At 45.3% G+C, this 17,284-nt stretch overlaps 1 protein-coding gene across 6 annotated transcripts in view; it reads right to left on the bottom strand.

The window, feature by feature from the left end:
- Positions 1-17,284, bottom strand: part of HDAC4 (histone deacetylase 4) — a 172,319-nt gene that overhangs the window by 50,231 nt on the left and 104,804 nt on the right. For 4 of the 6 annotated variants that reach the window (XM_083865588.1, XM_083865586.1, XM_083865590.1 and 1 more), the window contains 4 exons: positions 15,596-15,716; positions 10,497-10,618; positions 2,286-2,426; positions 339-451 (listed from right to left, as the gene is read on the bottom strand). In XM_083865588.1, coding sequence (XP_083721714.1) covers positions 339-451; positions 2,286-2,426; positions 10,497-10,618; positions 15,596-15,716 — 497 coding nt within the window. The remainder of the gene's footprint in view (positions 1-338; positions 452-2,285; positions 2,427-10,496; positions 10,619-15,595; positions 15,717-17,284) is intronic. The other 2 variants (XM_083865589.1, XM_083865591.1) reach the window with 1 other exon arrangement.

Here is a 17,284-nt window from a genome sequence, read left to right as displayed (position 1 = left end):
TGGTCATATTTAGATCAGCCTGCTGCACACAATAAATCCACCCTATATACAGGAATAAATTCCTCAAACATTAAAATACTTGCATTTGACCTTGCTGAATCCCTTTACTTTTACTTTCACCTCACTACAAAACCACTGCAAGTTACCACAAGCTGCCTGTGAGCGGGTTCAAACCAGATTTAATAAACAGATAAGGCATCCTGTCAGCTCAGGCTGAGAGGTAATTCCCAAAGTCTGCTCCAAGTCACAAGCTGGGGTTTTCCTTTCATATGGTTTAATCTTAAAACTCTCCCAAAGCTGACGGGTGTTAAAAATCAGAGGGAAGGAGGGCTCTGTACCTCTGCTTGAATGCTCGTGACTGATCCTGCAATTCCGTTCTCGGTGCTGATGTTGTTGGAGCTGTTGTTTGGAGAGCTGGGACCAGATCCAGGAGCACTGTTGCATGCAGAGTCTGAAAAACACATCCAAAACCAACTTTTTAACATTAGAAGCCATCTCTGTGATGGTATTTAGACAGATAACAACCCCTCAAGTTGTGTTTTGGATGAAAGCAGCCCTCCTCCTCCCCTTCTTCCTCCTTAATCTTCTCAGGGCACTTAAAATACCAACAAAACATTTTCAAATGGTTTATCCAAGTACTTAATCAGCATATTTAAGTCTTCTCCCCATGGAGATTTCTCTTAGAGTGTATTAATAACTTGAATTATGATTAAAAGATAACAAAAGGCATGGAAGGTTTCAAGAGGTCAGACTGGAGGACATTGGAGTTGTTCTGCTTCATTTTTCTGGAAGTACCTCTCTCACCCTCTTTCCCTCTAGCACTAAAGACACCTCCTTGCAACAGACCTCCCTCAAGAAGTCTCTCACCTGCTGTATGGCACATCTGCTAGTGTTCCTCCATTTATTTGGGAAGGCTAAGAAACATCCAAACATTTTCTTTTGAACTTTCCTCATCCCCAAGCATTTGCAGCAAGAGACTCTCCCAGCAGTTGCAGTGGCTCAGGCTGCAGCAGGCTCCTCATTACCTCAGGAGGAATAAAGGCTAATTTTTACAAGTACCTGGATGGATAGGACAGGGGGAGTGGCTTCCCACTGCCACAGGGCAATTCCCTTAGAGGGAATTGTAGGAAGGAATTCTTCCCTGTGAAAGTGATAAGGCACTGGCACAGGCTGCCCAGAGAAGCCATGGCTGCCCCACCCCTGAATGTCCAAGACCAGGCTGGAGCAACCTGGTCAAGAGGAAGGTGTCCCACCAGAGCCCCTTGCACTCTTCCGGGATTAAACATAATTTATATTCCTCAAAGTAGGACAGTTTTTAAAACTTATTTTCCATTTAAAAGTCCTCTTTCACCACAACAACTCTGATACTTTTCTAACAGGCTCCAGGCTGGCTTCTTCAACCATGCCCATGCCAGTGAGAAAAGGGAGCTTCCACTGCCATTTCTGAAGTTACTGCAGGGAAAAATGGGCAGCCAGCAGGAGTCATGTGCCATATAGCATTGTGTGAGTGAAGGAAATTGGATATTCAGGTCTGAAAGGCTGCCAGAACTCACAGAGTGTTTGTAAAACACTCTCAGGCACAGGCTGGATTTTTATTTTTGGGGTGTCCTGTGCAGGCCTAGGGTTGGACTGGATTATCCTTGTGGGTACCTCCCAACTCAGGATATTTTAGCTCTTGAAATCCTCCTTCCTGTCTGCTAACAGAGACGCTCTGACATAGAGAAGTGCCGAGGCACCCCAGGGTCTCCCAAACCCGCCCCGCTGTCTAAAGCAAGTTCACTTTGAGTTTGATGGAGTGATGATCGTGTCCCTTGGAGTGACACAAGCCTGGCAAAGCCGTCACTGGGTGGTACTTACACAGAGACATCCCTAGATGGTGCTAGGAATTAACTTTATGGTAATCTCAGCACATTCTTTCCTCTCATCCCACTTGCAAACTTTGGTCCTGGAAGGACAGGACTTTTCAACAAAAAACTGTCAGCTGAGTAGTCAAAAATGAAGTTTTATACAGCTGTATGTATAAAACCCCTGGGTCAAGAACCTTTTCCTATTTTCCACCTTAACTGACACAGCTCCAGGTGCATCCCTGGTCACAAGGAGCAGAGATGGGAGCTGCCCCTCCTGAGGACACTGTGGATGGGGACAAGGCCTGACCTCAGCCTCCCCCAGGCCGGACACTTCCAGTGCCCTCAGCTTGGCTCCAGCACTGCTGAAGCACACGAAGGAGACAGGAGTGCATTTTGGGAAAGGAGGAGGGGGTGAAGAATTGAGGAACTGTCGCTTACCCGCCGTACCTGTGACGTCCAGTGGGCGCTTCTTGAGCGCTGTCACCACGGGTCCGTCCTTCCTGCGCAGGAGGGGGCTGCTCCTCCTCTCAGCCACCTTTTGCTTTAGTCTGGATCGAAGCTTCAGGTTGGGTTCAGAGGCTGGCCAGGAAAATGAAACAGTGTTAGGAGCGTCTCAGCAGTGTTTTACTCAGTCTGCAGTTGAGTTGAGTTGTGTTGAGTTGAGTTGAGCTGTGTAGAGTTGAGTTGGCTGGCTGCAGTGATGCATTTGCAGGAAGGTAAACTAAATTAAGTAATTTGCTAACAAATATTTGGAACACAGATTTGTAGTGTAACAAACACGTCCCAGCCCATGCAAGGTCTAGATTCAACAACGACAATGACAGGCGTTTGAATTAAAGAAGTAATAAACATCCTGCAAAGTCTTCTCTGAACAAAGACACAGACTTGGGATTAGTGCAGAGTCTCCCACCTCTGCCCAACTTGCTCCCAACCAAGCAGCAAACCCACCTGATGAGATCCAGGGAAGCAGCAGAGGAATGGCTGAGCCAGCTGAGATGCTGCTGTTGGTTATCTCTGATATGCTGCTGGAACAGGCAGCTCCACACCCTCAGAGTCATTTGACCCCAGGGTGAGCTGGCTGAGGGACAGACGCCAGGGCAAGGGGTAAGAAAACACCAAAATCAACCCCCACAAGCAAACCAGGTGACTGTCTCCCTGCTGGCTCCCTGTGTCAGCTGGAGCCAGTCTCAACTCATGGGAAAGGGCATGAGAGCGTGGCCAATAAAAGTCAACGCCAGGGAGGAGAAGGTTTGTTTGGGAATCATCTTGGGGTTACATCATCACAGCCCCACAGTTCAACCCTATCTAACAGCACATCAGACACCTCGGAAGTTCCAGACTGCTCAGGGCAGGTGTGGATGCATTTCCTGTGACCACAGCCTTGTGTACACCACACTTTCAAGAGACTCCCTCCAAAACCCAAATCTTGAGATCCCAAAGCACCAAGGCAGAGCTCCTGGGAAGCCCCAGTGTCAGTGTCCCTGGCGCCAGGACAGCTGGTGACAAGCACACGCATTATCAAGTGTCCATCAAGGTCATGAAGCTTAAATTCAAGGCTCCTCATGCAAGATGATTTCCTCAGAGCTTTCTGATCTCCTGAGCCCTGAGTGAAATACCTGCTGTGAGGTTTGAGGGCTCCTGACAGAACTGAGATGAGTGAACCAGCCCCATCCTTCCCCTTCCTCAACAACCCTGCTGCTTAATCCCTTTGAACCAGCAAATCCTGCGCTCACTCCACTACCAACCAACACACTCCAGGGTGAATAATCTACATTTCTTTAGAAGAATTAAAACAGGTTTTACAAACTGATTTGAATTAACTCAGTCTGGCTGTAGCTATATTTCCCTTGACCATCAGATCACGTCAAAGATCAAGCCTGTCGATGTTAATTGCAGGGCTCAAAAAATCAGAAGGTTGATGAATTCAAGATCAAATGCTTGAAGTTAAGCCATCAATGTAGTGCTTTGATGAAGTTTTTTGGAGGAAGAAAAAAATAAAAGAAAGGAAAAAGCTTTTTTGTGAATGTTTTGGACAGAAAAACACCAGCAAGAGATAACAGGAGCACACAAAAAAAAAAAAAAAAAAAAAAAAAAAAAAAAAGTGCTTCCTCAAGATGATGCTTCAAATGCTGCATGAAGTGCATTAGCAAGGGGGGAATTGTCTTAGAGAGAGAGAATTTGCATATAAAATGGCAGGGGACTGAATGCAAATCTGCTTCAGGATGATATTAAACACAGGGCCAGTTCAAACACAAGCTCGGGGCTGCAAGCAGCAACTTCTCCAAGTTCTCTTCGAAATGGAAGTTGACTTGTTATTTTAAAAGCAGTGTTTGGGTACACATCTCATCCCACATCCTTACCTTTCCAGCTTTAATTTGTCCCCATTTCTGAGCATTAATAGCTCCCTGGATGCCACATTCATGGCTGGAAGGAGATGATCTTTAAGGTCCCCTTCAACAAAACCACTCTGGGATTCTGCACAAGTGGAAGATGTCACAGCTGGATGCTGATATATCCATTCCAAATCAAGGAAATCTAAGCCTATGCCACAGCTGTTAGAAGGATCTGTCCTCCGGCAATAAAAACTGCATTTCAGCCCAAATTTTATTCCTGGTGCTCAGATGAAGGATGGTTTCTGTTGGGAACACACAATTAGGTGGCTTTCAAATACAAAGAAGGAATGAGTTTGAAACACCTCAAAAATGGGCAAGGAAACAAAAGATTTGGGATCACAGGTTACCTAACACAACTCATATTTAAAGCCACAATAAAAATCCTCCTTCCATATAACAAGGAGGTGAACATAGAAAATGACAGCCTTAAAAGAGAAAATACCTCCAGTGTAAGTGATTGCCAAAGCAATGTATTGGAATTTGTCAGATTAAACTATTTTAAGGCAAAATCACTCTGTGTTTTCCTCTTCTGCTGGGGGATCGAGTTTCAAAACACCAAAAGGTCTATTTAAAGCCCTGCTCTGATTTTGTTGTTTATCCCTCAGACATAATCCCAAATCTAACATGGCATCAGGACCTCAGAGAGCGTAATCCCTACACGGATTTAATTGGGTGCTCCAGAGCCCAAAGTAGGTGAATTAAAATTCAGCACAGGCAGTGCAGCACAGCCTCACACTCACAGAATTTACATAAAATCTATTTTATAGTAAAAGAATTTAAGTTTGTTCAGATGGTTTTTAAACTATTATATAATAAAAATATTTTTAAGCAGAAGAGAGCTGTCTTTCACAAGTGTTAAACAGGAATTTGAACAGCACAGGTCATTGCAGGTTCAATGCTGTGTCAGGAACACCACTTCCACTGGAAACCTCCCCAAATTCACCCTGCCAGGCAATATGCCCAAACAAAGCCTTGCTAACTGGAGTAAATTTAAAAACTGGAGATTAAAATATAAAACCTAAGTCAAAAAATTACTGCTCCTCTACATCTCAAGGTGAAATATTTAAAACAAATGGCATGAAATTATCAAAATTCCCCTCCAGCAAATAAATGAAGCCCATGTCCAAATCTGATTCAGCTCCCACAAAGTCAGTGGGATTTCTTATGCATTAACATACTTAATTTGGCCTATAATAAGGATTTATACAAAGAATTTTTTGTTTTCTTCCGAGTAAATTAATAATCAAAACATAAGCCAAAAGCTTTCCTGGTTTTCACAGGCTCCAACCGAAGTTATCCCTCTTATACATCATTGAGTGCAGCAGGACCCATGTAATCCAATTCTTCCAACATTTGTCATTCCCATTGTTTTTTTCCTAGAATTGCAGCCCCTAAGCTGCTGAACTAATCAGACATTAAGTCTGTGGAAGTCAAAACCCCACCAAGTCCTGGGCAGAGTTTGCCCTGTTTCCAGTGCCCATCTGCATTTGTGGAATAAAAGCAAACAACGCAGCATGAAACCTCTGCTGCCAGTCCTTGAACATCTTCATTTTGGCAGATGGGGACTGGAAAGGGATGTTATTCTTTTATTATTATTATTATTAAGTTTCAGACTAAGCTTTACCAACCAGGCAAAAGCCAACAGAATTATCTTGTCTCCCTTCTAACATCCATGAGAAAATTCCATGAGGAGAGGGAACTTAAGCTGAAGGAGGGAAAGGGTTAGACAGGATACTGGGAAGGAATTGTTCCCTGGGAGGACAGGGAGGCCCTGGCACAGGGTGCCCAGAGGAGCAGCTGGTTGCTGCTTGGAAGTGTCCAAGGCCAGGTTGGACATTGGGGTTGGGAGCAAGCTGGGATAGTGGAAGGTGTCCCTGCCCGTGGCAGGGGGTAGGAATGGGATGGACTTTGAGGTTTCCTCCAACCCAATCCTGGAATTCTATGAACAGTGCAGGCCCCTGGCAGCCCCTGGGAAGCAGAGATGGAGAGCTGGGAGGACCAAGGACGAGGAGAGTGGGTTCCCTGAGTGACTGGGATCCCTCAAAGGTGATGTCAAACCACAAGATTTTGTTTGGTCTCCTCATGGAAGAGGTTTCTCTTCTGGTGCACCACTCACAAGAAGTGTCTTCGTGATTCCATAATTGTTAAGGCTGGACAAGACCTCTGAGATGATCAAGTCCAACCATCAATCTATCACCACCACAAACCATGTCCCCCAGTGCCACACCCTGGTTTTTGAACATTCGAGGGATGGTGATTCCACCACTGCCCCAGGCTGCCCGTTCCAGTGCCTGACCACCATTCCAGCGAAGAAATCTTCCCCAATATCCAAGCTAAGTGTTATTTTTGGATCAGACAGACTGACGTCCTCCAGTTGGAGCAGGACAGAGTATTTCCAGCAGGGATTTCTCTGGGGGTTAGGGCCTCCTCTCAGTGCATGAGTCTATGGGAAGCCAGGCTTCCAACCAAGCTGGCTGGAAGGAGAACATAGGTGAGAAAGCAGAAATGCTCTCGAAGTGGAGTGACACTCCATGCCACACACAGCTCCAAGATTTCCTCTGGATTATACTCCCATGTTACACCAGGGTTTCTGACTAGTCTATTTTCCTCCAAACAACCTTTTGTCCTAAAACAAACCACTCCAAACACTCCAATAATCAGAACCAGCTCAGAGGGACATTATGCTTTCCTTAACAAATGCAGCATTATAATTGTTGACAAATCCTTTCATTTCCCCTCTTATTTCTTTCTAATTGCAACAAGTTCACACCAATTTCACCTGCTTAGCTGCAAATAATACCCAAACAACTCCAGTTTTTTGCAATACCAACAACAACACAGGATGCATCAAGTCCAAGAGGAAATGCATGTTAAGAAGTGAAACAATTCCCTTTAAATCTTCATGATGGTGGTGGTGTCAGCTTTCTGAGTAACAGCATGTTCTAATATATCCACTGCTCAAATTTCAGAGAGTGGGGAATGCTATCAACAACCTTGTTCCTGGGGAGAAAATGAGGACAGGACTCCTTGGAAATGCAAAACTGAAGAGCTCTGCTAAAAGCCACTTCAGCAGCTCCAATAAAGGTGTTGACAAACAACTCTTGGGGTTATCAAAACAGATCGTCCCAACCCAGAGTCTAAAATCACTCTATAAGGAGTCTCCAGAGATTTTCCTTACAGGACCCCAGTGCGGCACATAACAAATGTTATTAAATTTGTAAGACACCAACCTTGATCAGGGAGCAGAAAAGGTCACTTAGAATTTCCCCTCTCAAAAGCTGTCAATAAAACTCCAACACTAAATCCTACACAGAACAAAGGAAACTCCTCAGAAGGGGAAATAAAAATCCTTGTGCTAATCCAGGTATTTAACAGCAAAGGCAGGAGTGGCACCAACCAAACTGATCTTAGCTCAGTGAAAAAAAAAGGAAAAGGCCCCAAAGTGCTTAGAGAGTGGAAGCAGAGTGAAATTAATCCCTCAGCCATGCTAAGAACAGGATTCAAGCAATTAGTAACTGCACCAGGAAAACAATTTCACGTTGAAACCAAACAGCCAAGAAACTGGAGCATAATTTAGGAAAACAAATCAGAAAGAGTTGGATTTCAGGGCACAGGAGGCATCGGGAGCATGCTGCAGGAGCTGTGTCCCCTGCTGAAGACTTTCAAGCCCTCTGAAGAGATCATTCCTGCACATCCTCCCTCTCCCATTACCTGTGACCAACAGGATGCTTGAAATAAGAGTAAAGACACAGAGTATTGCTAAAATGCAGGGAAATGGCAAATTTGATGGAATTGTGGAACGGTTTGGGCTGGGAGGAACCTTAAAGCACACCTTGTTCCAACCCCCTGCCATGGCCAGGGACACCCTCGTCTATCCCAGGGCGCTCCAAGCCTTGTCCAACCTGGCCTGGAACACTTCCAGGGATGAGGAATATTTATCCTTCCCAAAAATGTCTCAACCTCCAGGACATGCTCACAGCTCTGCAGACTGGGAGAAATCATAATTCCAACTGCTTTCTTACCACCCCCTAAGCTGCCCTCTCCACAGCAACGGTGCTGGTTGGATTCCAGCCCTGGTAATCAGAGCTGTATTGTGATGGGCTCTGTTATTTGAGCTGCAAATATTTAATCAAATTTAATAAAATTGGACTACACTATATGGTGGTTTTAAATTACCAACACAAAGCCAGAGCGTTGCCTGGTGCCAAAAATCTGAAAAGCTCACCCGTAATAAAGAACTTTATTTAGGATGGGCTCCAGCCTTCCCTGCCTTTTGTTTACAGCAGATTGTTCAGGAGCCTTTCTTCTCCAAGCAACTTAACATTCTTGGCACTGGGAATTCTGCAGGATATTGCTGTGCCAGAGCCTGATGTGCTGTTGCGTTGAAAGGAAATAAAAGAAAACATTGAAATAGAAAAAATAAAATTCTCCCCTGAACTTTACAAAAGTGAACTTGTTTGTACCCCAGACCAGTGCCCAGGAGATTAATGCTAGTGCCCAAAAAGAACAAGTGCCAGTGTTCTGGGAAACCAAAATCAGCTGAACGTCCTCCTGCTGGAAAACAACAATGGGTTTGGTGGGTTCCACTCTTTAATAATGTGATTAACTCCATTTATCATCCTTAATTCCCTCTGTCTGACAGCAGGAGTTCATTCAGCAGGAGCTTTGGTGAGATCCCAGTTTGGGAAGCAGCACAGGGTGAGATGTGCAGATGTCTTCCTCGTCCTGCAGAAATTCCCATCCAGGACCCTGGGAGCAAGAAGGGCAACTGCTGCTCAAAGCCAGTCTGACAAGGTGCCCTGAGGTGACAAGCCAGGCACATTTGGGAGCATGTCAAAGCCTATTTTTACTGTGGGAATGTTAACAGGGTAGGAACAGATCACCTGGCATCATAAGGCACAGGAAAAAGCAAAAAATCTCTTGGAATCAGGCTGCCCACAGGTCCTAAGTGATAGGTTTGGTGCCAAGGGATGCTTCCCTGCATGGAAACACTGTGATTCCCCAGGGCAGCCTGGAAGCTCTTCCATTACCCAGGGGCAGAGGATGCCATGTCCTTCAGCAAACCCAGTTTTCTAAGCTCAGCTTTTGGAGTCCTCCAGGAAGGGCACAGTCAAAAGTACCATCCCCAAAGTGACAGGGGCACCTTTCCCAGGGAAAACCCACATCTTGGAGCGAATTTTTGACTGGGTTCCTGTGCAGCTGAAGTGTTTGTTACTTGTCAAGCAACCAACCCAAGGGGTTACAGAGACAACTGCACAGATAGGAATCCATCCCGCAAGGCAGGTGCTATGCTTCCTAGTAAGAAATTCCCAACAGGGGAAAGTTTCATCACTGAAAGGCTGGTCAGGCATTGGAACAGGCTGTCCAGGGCAGTGGTGGAGTCACCATCACTGGAAGTGTTTAAAGAACCTGTGGATGTGGCACTTGGGGCCATGGGTTAGAGGTCGCCTTGGCAGTGCTGGTTGAAGGTTGGATGATCTTAAAGGGGATTTTCCAACCTTAATGATTGTGTGATCTTTCCAGAAAAGCCTTTTTTGCTGTCCTGAAGCAATTCCCAGCACGGCCAGTGGGCAGAACTGCTCCCTGAGTGAGGCTGAGCTCTCAGAGCTGAGCTGTTCCCCGAAGGCAACAGCCCTGAGCTGGCCGGGTTGGGAGCCCAGGCTGTGCTGGCTCAGGCATGTGATATGGAGCTGAGGATCACAGCCAAGCCAAACAACCTGGTTTACATAATACAGGCTTGAGGAATAACTGACCTGCTCAGCCACTGTGCAGGGAGAAGCCAGACTGAGAGAGAACTGTCTAGGTGTGAACCAAACCCTAGCAGGAAGCCTCGGTGCTTGCCCTGGCACAAACCTCCTTATTTACCTCAGGTACTAAATTGGACATAAAATGAAAATCCCTCAAGAAATGAACTTTTTCTCAGTACTTTCCTCACTCAGTAAAGCATACTTAGGCTGGAGACATGTGGATCTCTGCGCAAGCTTTGGGTTGGGGAAAATATCTCCCAAATTTTGACACATGGCTCTGCGGTCTCCCACGCACCTCGCACACCCTGGAGCAGCCCTAGGCTCCCTTGAACACTGGGAGCATGGGGACAGGTGAAGGGGAAGCAGATGGAGAGGGAGATCAGGAAACAAAGTACAGCCTAAAATCCAGCTTTTTGGAAACATCCCTTCTTTTTCAAGAAAGTCAGATCAGAGGGCCAAGCATGATGGCAGGGATGGCTGGCAGCGCAGCAAGAGAAGGGCAGCCCTACCTGTTTTTCTGAGTGGGAAGTCGTCTTTGGAATCGTACATCCCCAGGACTGGGTGGTTGTAGGTGCCGGAGACGCCGCTTTGGGGTGGGGAGCTCTGATCCAGAGAGCTGTGCTGGGTCTTCCTGCACAGAAGGAAAGAGAAGAAGGGACAAGCTTTACACCGGTGATATGCAGAAGGGACAAGCCTGCCACCTCAGGGAGTGGGGAACGGGGAAAAGGCAAAGAGAAAGGCTCTGGCTTTCTTCTCCTGAGCACTCCTACAGAAAATCTCCACTAAAATCCAATATACAGGAAGATAACTTAGTTTTCAGTGTAAGACTCCACCTTGGCTCAGCTCATGCACTTATTTAACCACGAGTATAAATTCTAGGACTGTAACCTGGGCTGGCTTTTGCTAAGTCATGTTCCTGAATCTCAGCACAGGTGAGACCTCAACTTCAGCACAAGTGAACCATTTCCTTCCCAAAATAAACCCATGGCTTAGCAGACAGGGTCCAAAGCTGAAGCATTGAACCTGGCCAGGAGCAGTGATGCCACACAGGTGGCCCCCTGCCTTTCCTCCTGCCTGTCCTCACACCTGTCCTCCCATCCCAGGAGCTCAGCAAAGACGGGGCCAAAGCACTCAGCACCTTTCCAGCTGAACTTCCCCAAGATGATAATTTATGGCTTTGTTTGAGCAGGCTGCTGGAAGTAAATTACAGTCTGTTTGCTGAGGATATTAAATAATGAATGAGTTTTCTCAGCCTCCTACCAGTTTGTTGGCTGCATCTTTCCTGCTTAATGACTTGTGCCCAGCTTTGCTGTTTCTCAGGAGCTCAGCCTGAGAGAAGGCTCCAGTCAGCAGAGCAGTTCCATCAGCAGAACAACTGATTTAACCACGTAGGTGACTGTCACTGGGCTCTCACAATTTCACTTTAAATAAATACAATTTAAACCCCATATTTCTTCTAAATACTAAAGGATTTGGGACAACGGAAAGCAAGCATTTTGTAAAAAATAAAAACAAAAAACAAAAGTGAGTGTTTGAAATTTTATACTCCCTAAAAACCAAGCTGAAAATATTCTCCTACAAAAGGTTCTTCAAGGAACCAAAATGAGCCACTCACAGCTGAAAATTGCACAATTTCACGCCATTTCTTGAGCAGTGCCAATCCCTTGAGTGCAAGCTCAACTCAGAAGTTGGCTGTTTGCTGAGATCCAGAGCATCAATTCCACTGCAAGTTAAAGCCTTCAAAAAATATGGGGCTAATGAAATACTAGGAAAACACATTGAATTTTCTACATAATTACAAAAAAACACCCAAAACCAAAAAACCCTCTGCAAATTTTACTTGAACATTAACATTTTCTACTCCCACAGACCTTCTAGTGGGAGGTGTCCCTGCCCATGGCAGGGGGTGGAAATGGCATGGGCTTTAGGGTCCATTCAACCCAAACCATTCTGGGATTCTATGGAAGTATAAATGACTCTGGTTTCCCAATCCTCCCTCTTCATTATCCAGATTTCTCTGTACATAAAGAAAAAAAATTATTTTGGGGGCTCTTGCAGGGCTGTGTTTCCCACACCCACCCCCTGCTGTGCCACATCCCCACCCCTGAATGCCCCCACGCACACTTAAATGTTCACCTGCAATCAAAACAGAGCCAAACTGAAAAAAAAAAAAAAAAAAAAAAAAAAAAAAAAAAAAAAAAAAAAAAAAAAAAAAAAAAAAAAATTCCCTCCTGGGAAGAGACGTGGCTTTTTCAGCTGGGATCTACTCATTCCATGGGAAGGCAGCACGCAGAGATGCTTCTCCCCAGGAATCCTGGATGCTGTGATCCAAAAGCCCTGAGCCCCATCTAGTCACACAACGACATTTTTGGCTCTATATGAGCAACAGACTTCTGCACACACACACACCGCCCCCCTCCTCCCACCCCCCCCCCCCCCGCCTTCTTTTTTTTAAATCATGATCTAAGCAGCACAATCGAGTATATTGAAGTGATTTTCACTCCTTTGTAAGGAAATGTACAGGAATTCAAAGGGCCTGTTTAGATGTACTCCAGGGCTGCTGAATGACAGATATTGAGCTCTGCAAACAGGAATACATTCCCTGGCTCCAGGACTGGGGTCTGACGCTGCTTCCAGTAGCATGCATTGGTCTACATGCCCCTCCAGGAATGTCAGAGCTCTGGGAGGAGAGGAAATTGGACACTGCACAGAGCTTGCAGGCATTCCTGAAAGCACATCCCTTCATTCAAGGCATTCCCTGTTCCCTGAGCTCCTTCAAACACCCACGTGCACAGACAGAAAGGTTGGAGTGATGATCTTGGAGGTCTTTTCCAATCTTAACGATTTCATGATTTGATATTTCATCTTTCAATCACGTCCAGCAAGGTGCACTGAATATACATTCAGACACGTGTACCTGAGCTGGAACGTTTTGTGTTCACACCCGTGGATGGTGGGATCATTCAATGTATAACTTAATGTATAATTTAAAATATAATTGGACCTCTCTACCTCCCCACAATGTGAATCTCCAGTTAAACTCACTTTCATGGTTGCTAGCACGCGGAGTGGCTGCTCCACAAGCACTGCTGACAGCTTCCCAGGGGAAGAAGAACAGAACAGAGCAGAAGTTCCTGGAAGCTGGGCTGCCCAGTGAGTTCAGAATCCAGCAGAGGGACAGTCTGATAATGCGGTTCCAAAGAACCTCCCCTGCTGTTGCCTGTCATAAAATCCCAGAGTGGTTTGGGCTGGAAGGGATGTTAAAAGACCACCTTGTTCATCCCCTTCCACCATTCCAGGTTGCTCCAAGCCCTGTCCAACCTGGCCTTGAGCACTTCCAGGGATGTCATCCTAGAGGTCTTATCCAGCTCTAATATCTCTGTGATTCTGTGCCAGCAGAACATTTTTCCTGTCAGAGCCACTGATGTCAGACCATCATGGTGCTCAGTACCCTTAGGAGACTTTTATTTTCCAAGCAATGCTTTCCATTAAAAAAAAAAAAAAATTAAAAACCTTAATAAGACCAAGAGAAGTGCTTAAAAGCAGGCGTGTCAATTCAAGAGGCTCTCCCAGCATCTGTTACCACTTAATTGCCTCGCCTGCTCACAGTAGGAGCATGGAGTGGATCTCCTACGAGCCCCACTCGCGTGTGCCCAACCCAACCACCACCCAACTGCACATCACAGCACAGCTATGTGGGGACAGGAATGTCTCCAGAGCTCAGCTGGTAACCTGTGTGATGCCACATAAATAAATACTAATATATCACGAATTTTAAAGTTGATTCTTCTTTAAAAAAAAATACTTTTTTTTTTTTTTTAATAGAATGGAAAGGAAAAAAATCTCAAACTTCTGCCTTAACAAGCGAAGGATGCATTTAAAACTCCTGTGTTGCTGCCATCTGCCCTCCTTGAGGGTTCAGCAGTACAACTGAGGGCTGAGAAAGAGCAGAGAGGCCCCAAGGCTTTGGGCATCTTGGGTTAGAATTCAGGATACCAATCCTCACCCCACCACAAAACAGATGGAAAATGAGGGGATGCGTGACCTGAAATTCTTGTGCAATGGTTTGTGTGTTGTCTCTGCCTGTTGGCTTCCCTGGAGTATCACAGGGAAGGGGTGATTGGATTATTAAGTGCCACAACAAACCCAAACCACACATTGGTGCTCAAAAAGTTCTCGGCATCAGTCGAGGGAACATCCTGAAACCCCAAACACAACGTGGCTAAAAACCTGCAGCAGCCTTGGCCTTGCAGCACAGAGAACCCCAGGATGGTTTGGGTTGGGAAGGACTTAAAGCTCATCCCACGTCACCCCCTGCCATGGGCAGGGACACCTTCCACTACCCCAGGGTGCTCCAAGCCCCAGTGTCCAACCTGGCCTGGAACACTTCCAGGGATCCAGGGGCAGCCACAGCTTCTCTGGGCAACCTGAATTCTAACTGACCTTGTACTACTCCTGCATTAACTGTTTTTTTAACCAACTTTTAAAGAAATGGAGGATAATGGTCTACAACCACCTTTAATGAAATCCCCAAGTCCCAGATTAGATTTTCAGAGATGTATTGAAGCTGCTCAATCTCACTTTGCCTCCAATAACATCTGACTTCTTCTGCCAACTCCACTTCAGCATTTCTGTCCTGGCTCAGAGCTGGGATAGCTTTCAAATTTCATTGCAGCTCAGTTTCTGGAATTTGGAAACGTCTTCTGGCTATGACCTCATCCTCCCTGTACACACGTTCATTCCTTAAGACTTAAAATCACTGTCAGTGCATCAGCTTGAACATGAATTTCATGGCAAAATGAAATTACTTTAATAACTCAAGATTTCGTGAATTTGACAGTCACTAATGCCAACATCCAAAGCACTTTGGTTTTTTATTTAACATAGACAGTGACAAAGTCACAGTAGTGGAACCTTTCAAGTCAGATGAAATTTTTTGATTGTCTTTAGTACAATGAAAAAGTTAGTTTGTGAAATTGAAACTGGAGACCAACAGTTTATATTTTCAATTGAAAACTGAGATGTTGGAGCAGTTGTGATTAAAAGCCCAGACTAGACCCACTGGATGTTTCCAGTAAGAGCCAAGTAAACCAAACTTCCAACTTTGCGAGATTAAGAAGAGCAGTATAGTGTTAAAAGCTTTAAAATGCAAAGCTTATCTATCCTGAGCTGCAGGAAATCACTGAATCACAGAATATCCTGAGTTGGAAGAAACCCACAAGGATCATCAAATTCCAGCTCCTGAACGTAAAAAACTACTCCTCATTTGACTAAAGTTCAAGTTTTCTAACACTAGGCAGGATCAAACCCTGGGTGAAAAGCTGGAGGACTTATAAAAGCTGATCTCTGACTGTAGAACTTGTGAGTCTGAATAATTGCGGATTGCAGATGACACAAAGGCCTCTCTCTATACACAGAGCACTGTGACCATCAGAGCAGACATGAAAACCAGTCACACTGCAACCCTCTGGAAAACTCACTTTGGGAATGCAGAGTGTTCCTGTCACCACTCTGGCTCATCCCACAAGCACATCAGGTCTATTCCCTCAGGGAATTGGGGAAAAAGGTGGCACTGGCTGAACCCTGCAGAAAGCCCAGCACCACTTACCCGTACCAGAAGCGAGGGTCGCTGGATATGCAGTGGTTGAGATTCCGGTGGGCCAGAGCCTTCTTCTTGTTTAACACAAATTCCTGCAATTTCATCTTTACTTCTGTGCTTGCCACTGCACCTGAGATTTAAAAAAAAAAAAAAAAAAAAAAAAAAAAAAAAAAAAAATTAAAAAAATGTTATTTAATCAATTCACATACTTAAAGGAATTTAAAATTTCTAAAATAGATCCCAAATAAAATCTTTCATTTCCAGTCCAAAAAAAAAAAACAACTTTGCTTTCAAAGAGAGAAGAACAAAGTGCCTCAAGTAAGGAGCTCTTCCCTTTTTATCCCTGTAACTTGGCATAGACTCACAAGTTACATTTGAAAACACAGATGAAATTGGGTTTATTTCACCAGAAGAGGATGTTACACTTGCACAGAAGCACACTCAGAATAAAGCACTTGTCCAGGCTATCTCAGCTCTCTTTGAACTAAAGTTATTTAAGAAAAGGAGTCTTGTGCACCCTCAAGTTGTTAAACGTCACATCTAAAAGCAGAAGGGCAATGAGCCCAGTGGCTCATGTATAGGTTTTGTCTCGAAAACTCCTGTAAACAGGGAACTCTTTGTTCCCAAGTCTCTGTGCACACCACGACCAACGTAACATTTCACTTCATGCGCATCTCTCGCTTCAACTAGAAAACATAACATTAAAAAAAAAAAACTAAAAAAAGAGAGGCAGCCATTCTGCATAGCTAAAATGTCAACTGTGTAATCCCTAATCATGATTTCCTGCAAAATGGAGGCTGTTCCCTTGCAACGATAGCTCCCGGTGATCATCGGGTTGACAGCCCAGACTCCCAGGCAGGGCTCCTGACAGAGAAATGCATCCCAAGTTTGGCAAGGGGATACATGGAAAATGATGGTTCATCCACACCGTGGTGTAAGGCAGGAGCTCCAATGGAAAATATCTGGGCTGGGAGGAAAGGAAAAGGCCAGAGAAGCTGTCTGCTCCACTGGGAACAAGAACTAAAAGATCACCTCACCATGTTCTCGTGTCCTGCGCCCTGCTTGATGACAAGGTGACATTTGACATACTGGGAGAACAATTCCTGGGCTCTCCCCAGCAGCAAGGAGCTTCAGCATTCCCACAAGGCACTGCTTGGAGGTGTAAAATGGTTCAAATACCAAAGCAAGAAAATTCCCTTTTTTTAGAGCCCTGCATTTCTCACCAGCTCCATGAACACAGGTTTGGTGGAAAGTTCAAGCGAAGAGCTGGAGATAAATTCCTGAGTAGCAGAAGAGGTGACGAATCCTTTGCCCTCCAAAAATGTGTCATCCTTAATCCATTAGCATCCTTAGAACACTCAAATCTGGCTGTGTTCTGTCAGTTTGGCATAAACCTGTTACTCAGAAGACCTGAAGTTCAGGATTTTTGGAGTGTAAGGTTTACTTCCATTACTGGAAGCTGAAAGGTATCACGGAACCTCAGCTTTGGGTTGGAAGGGACCCTAAGGATCATCTGATTTCAACTCTGTGCCATGGGCAGGGACACCTTTCACTGTCCCAGGTGCCTCCAAGCCCCAAGGTCCAACCTGGCCCACAACAACACTTCCAGGGATCCAGGGACAGCCACAGCTTTTCTGGGCACCCTGTGCCAGGGTCTCTCCACACCCTCATAGCCAACAGCACCATCCCAATATCCCA

Source organism: Zosterops lateralis (assembly GCF_965231275.1).
Source record: "Zosterops lateralis genome assembly, chromosome: 7".
Lineage (NCBI taxonomy): Eukaryota > Metazoa > Chordata > Aves > Passeriformes > Zosteropidae > Zosterops > Zosterops lateralis.
The sequence above is the reverse complement of the archived record's forward strand: the minus strand, read 5'-3'. Positions and strand labels throughout refer to the sequence as shown.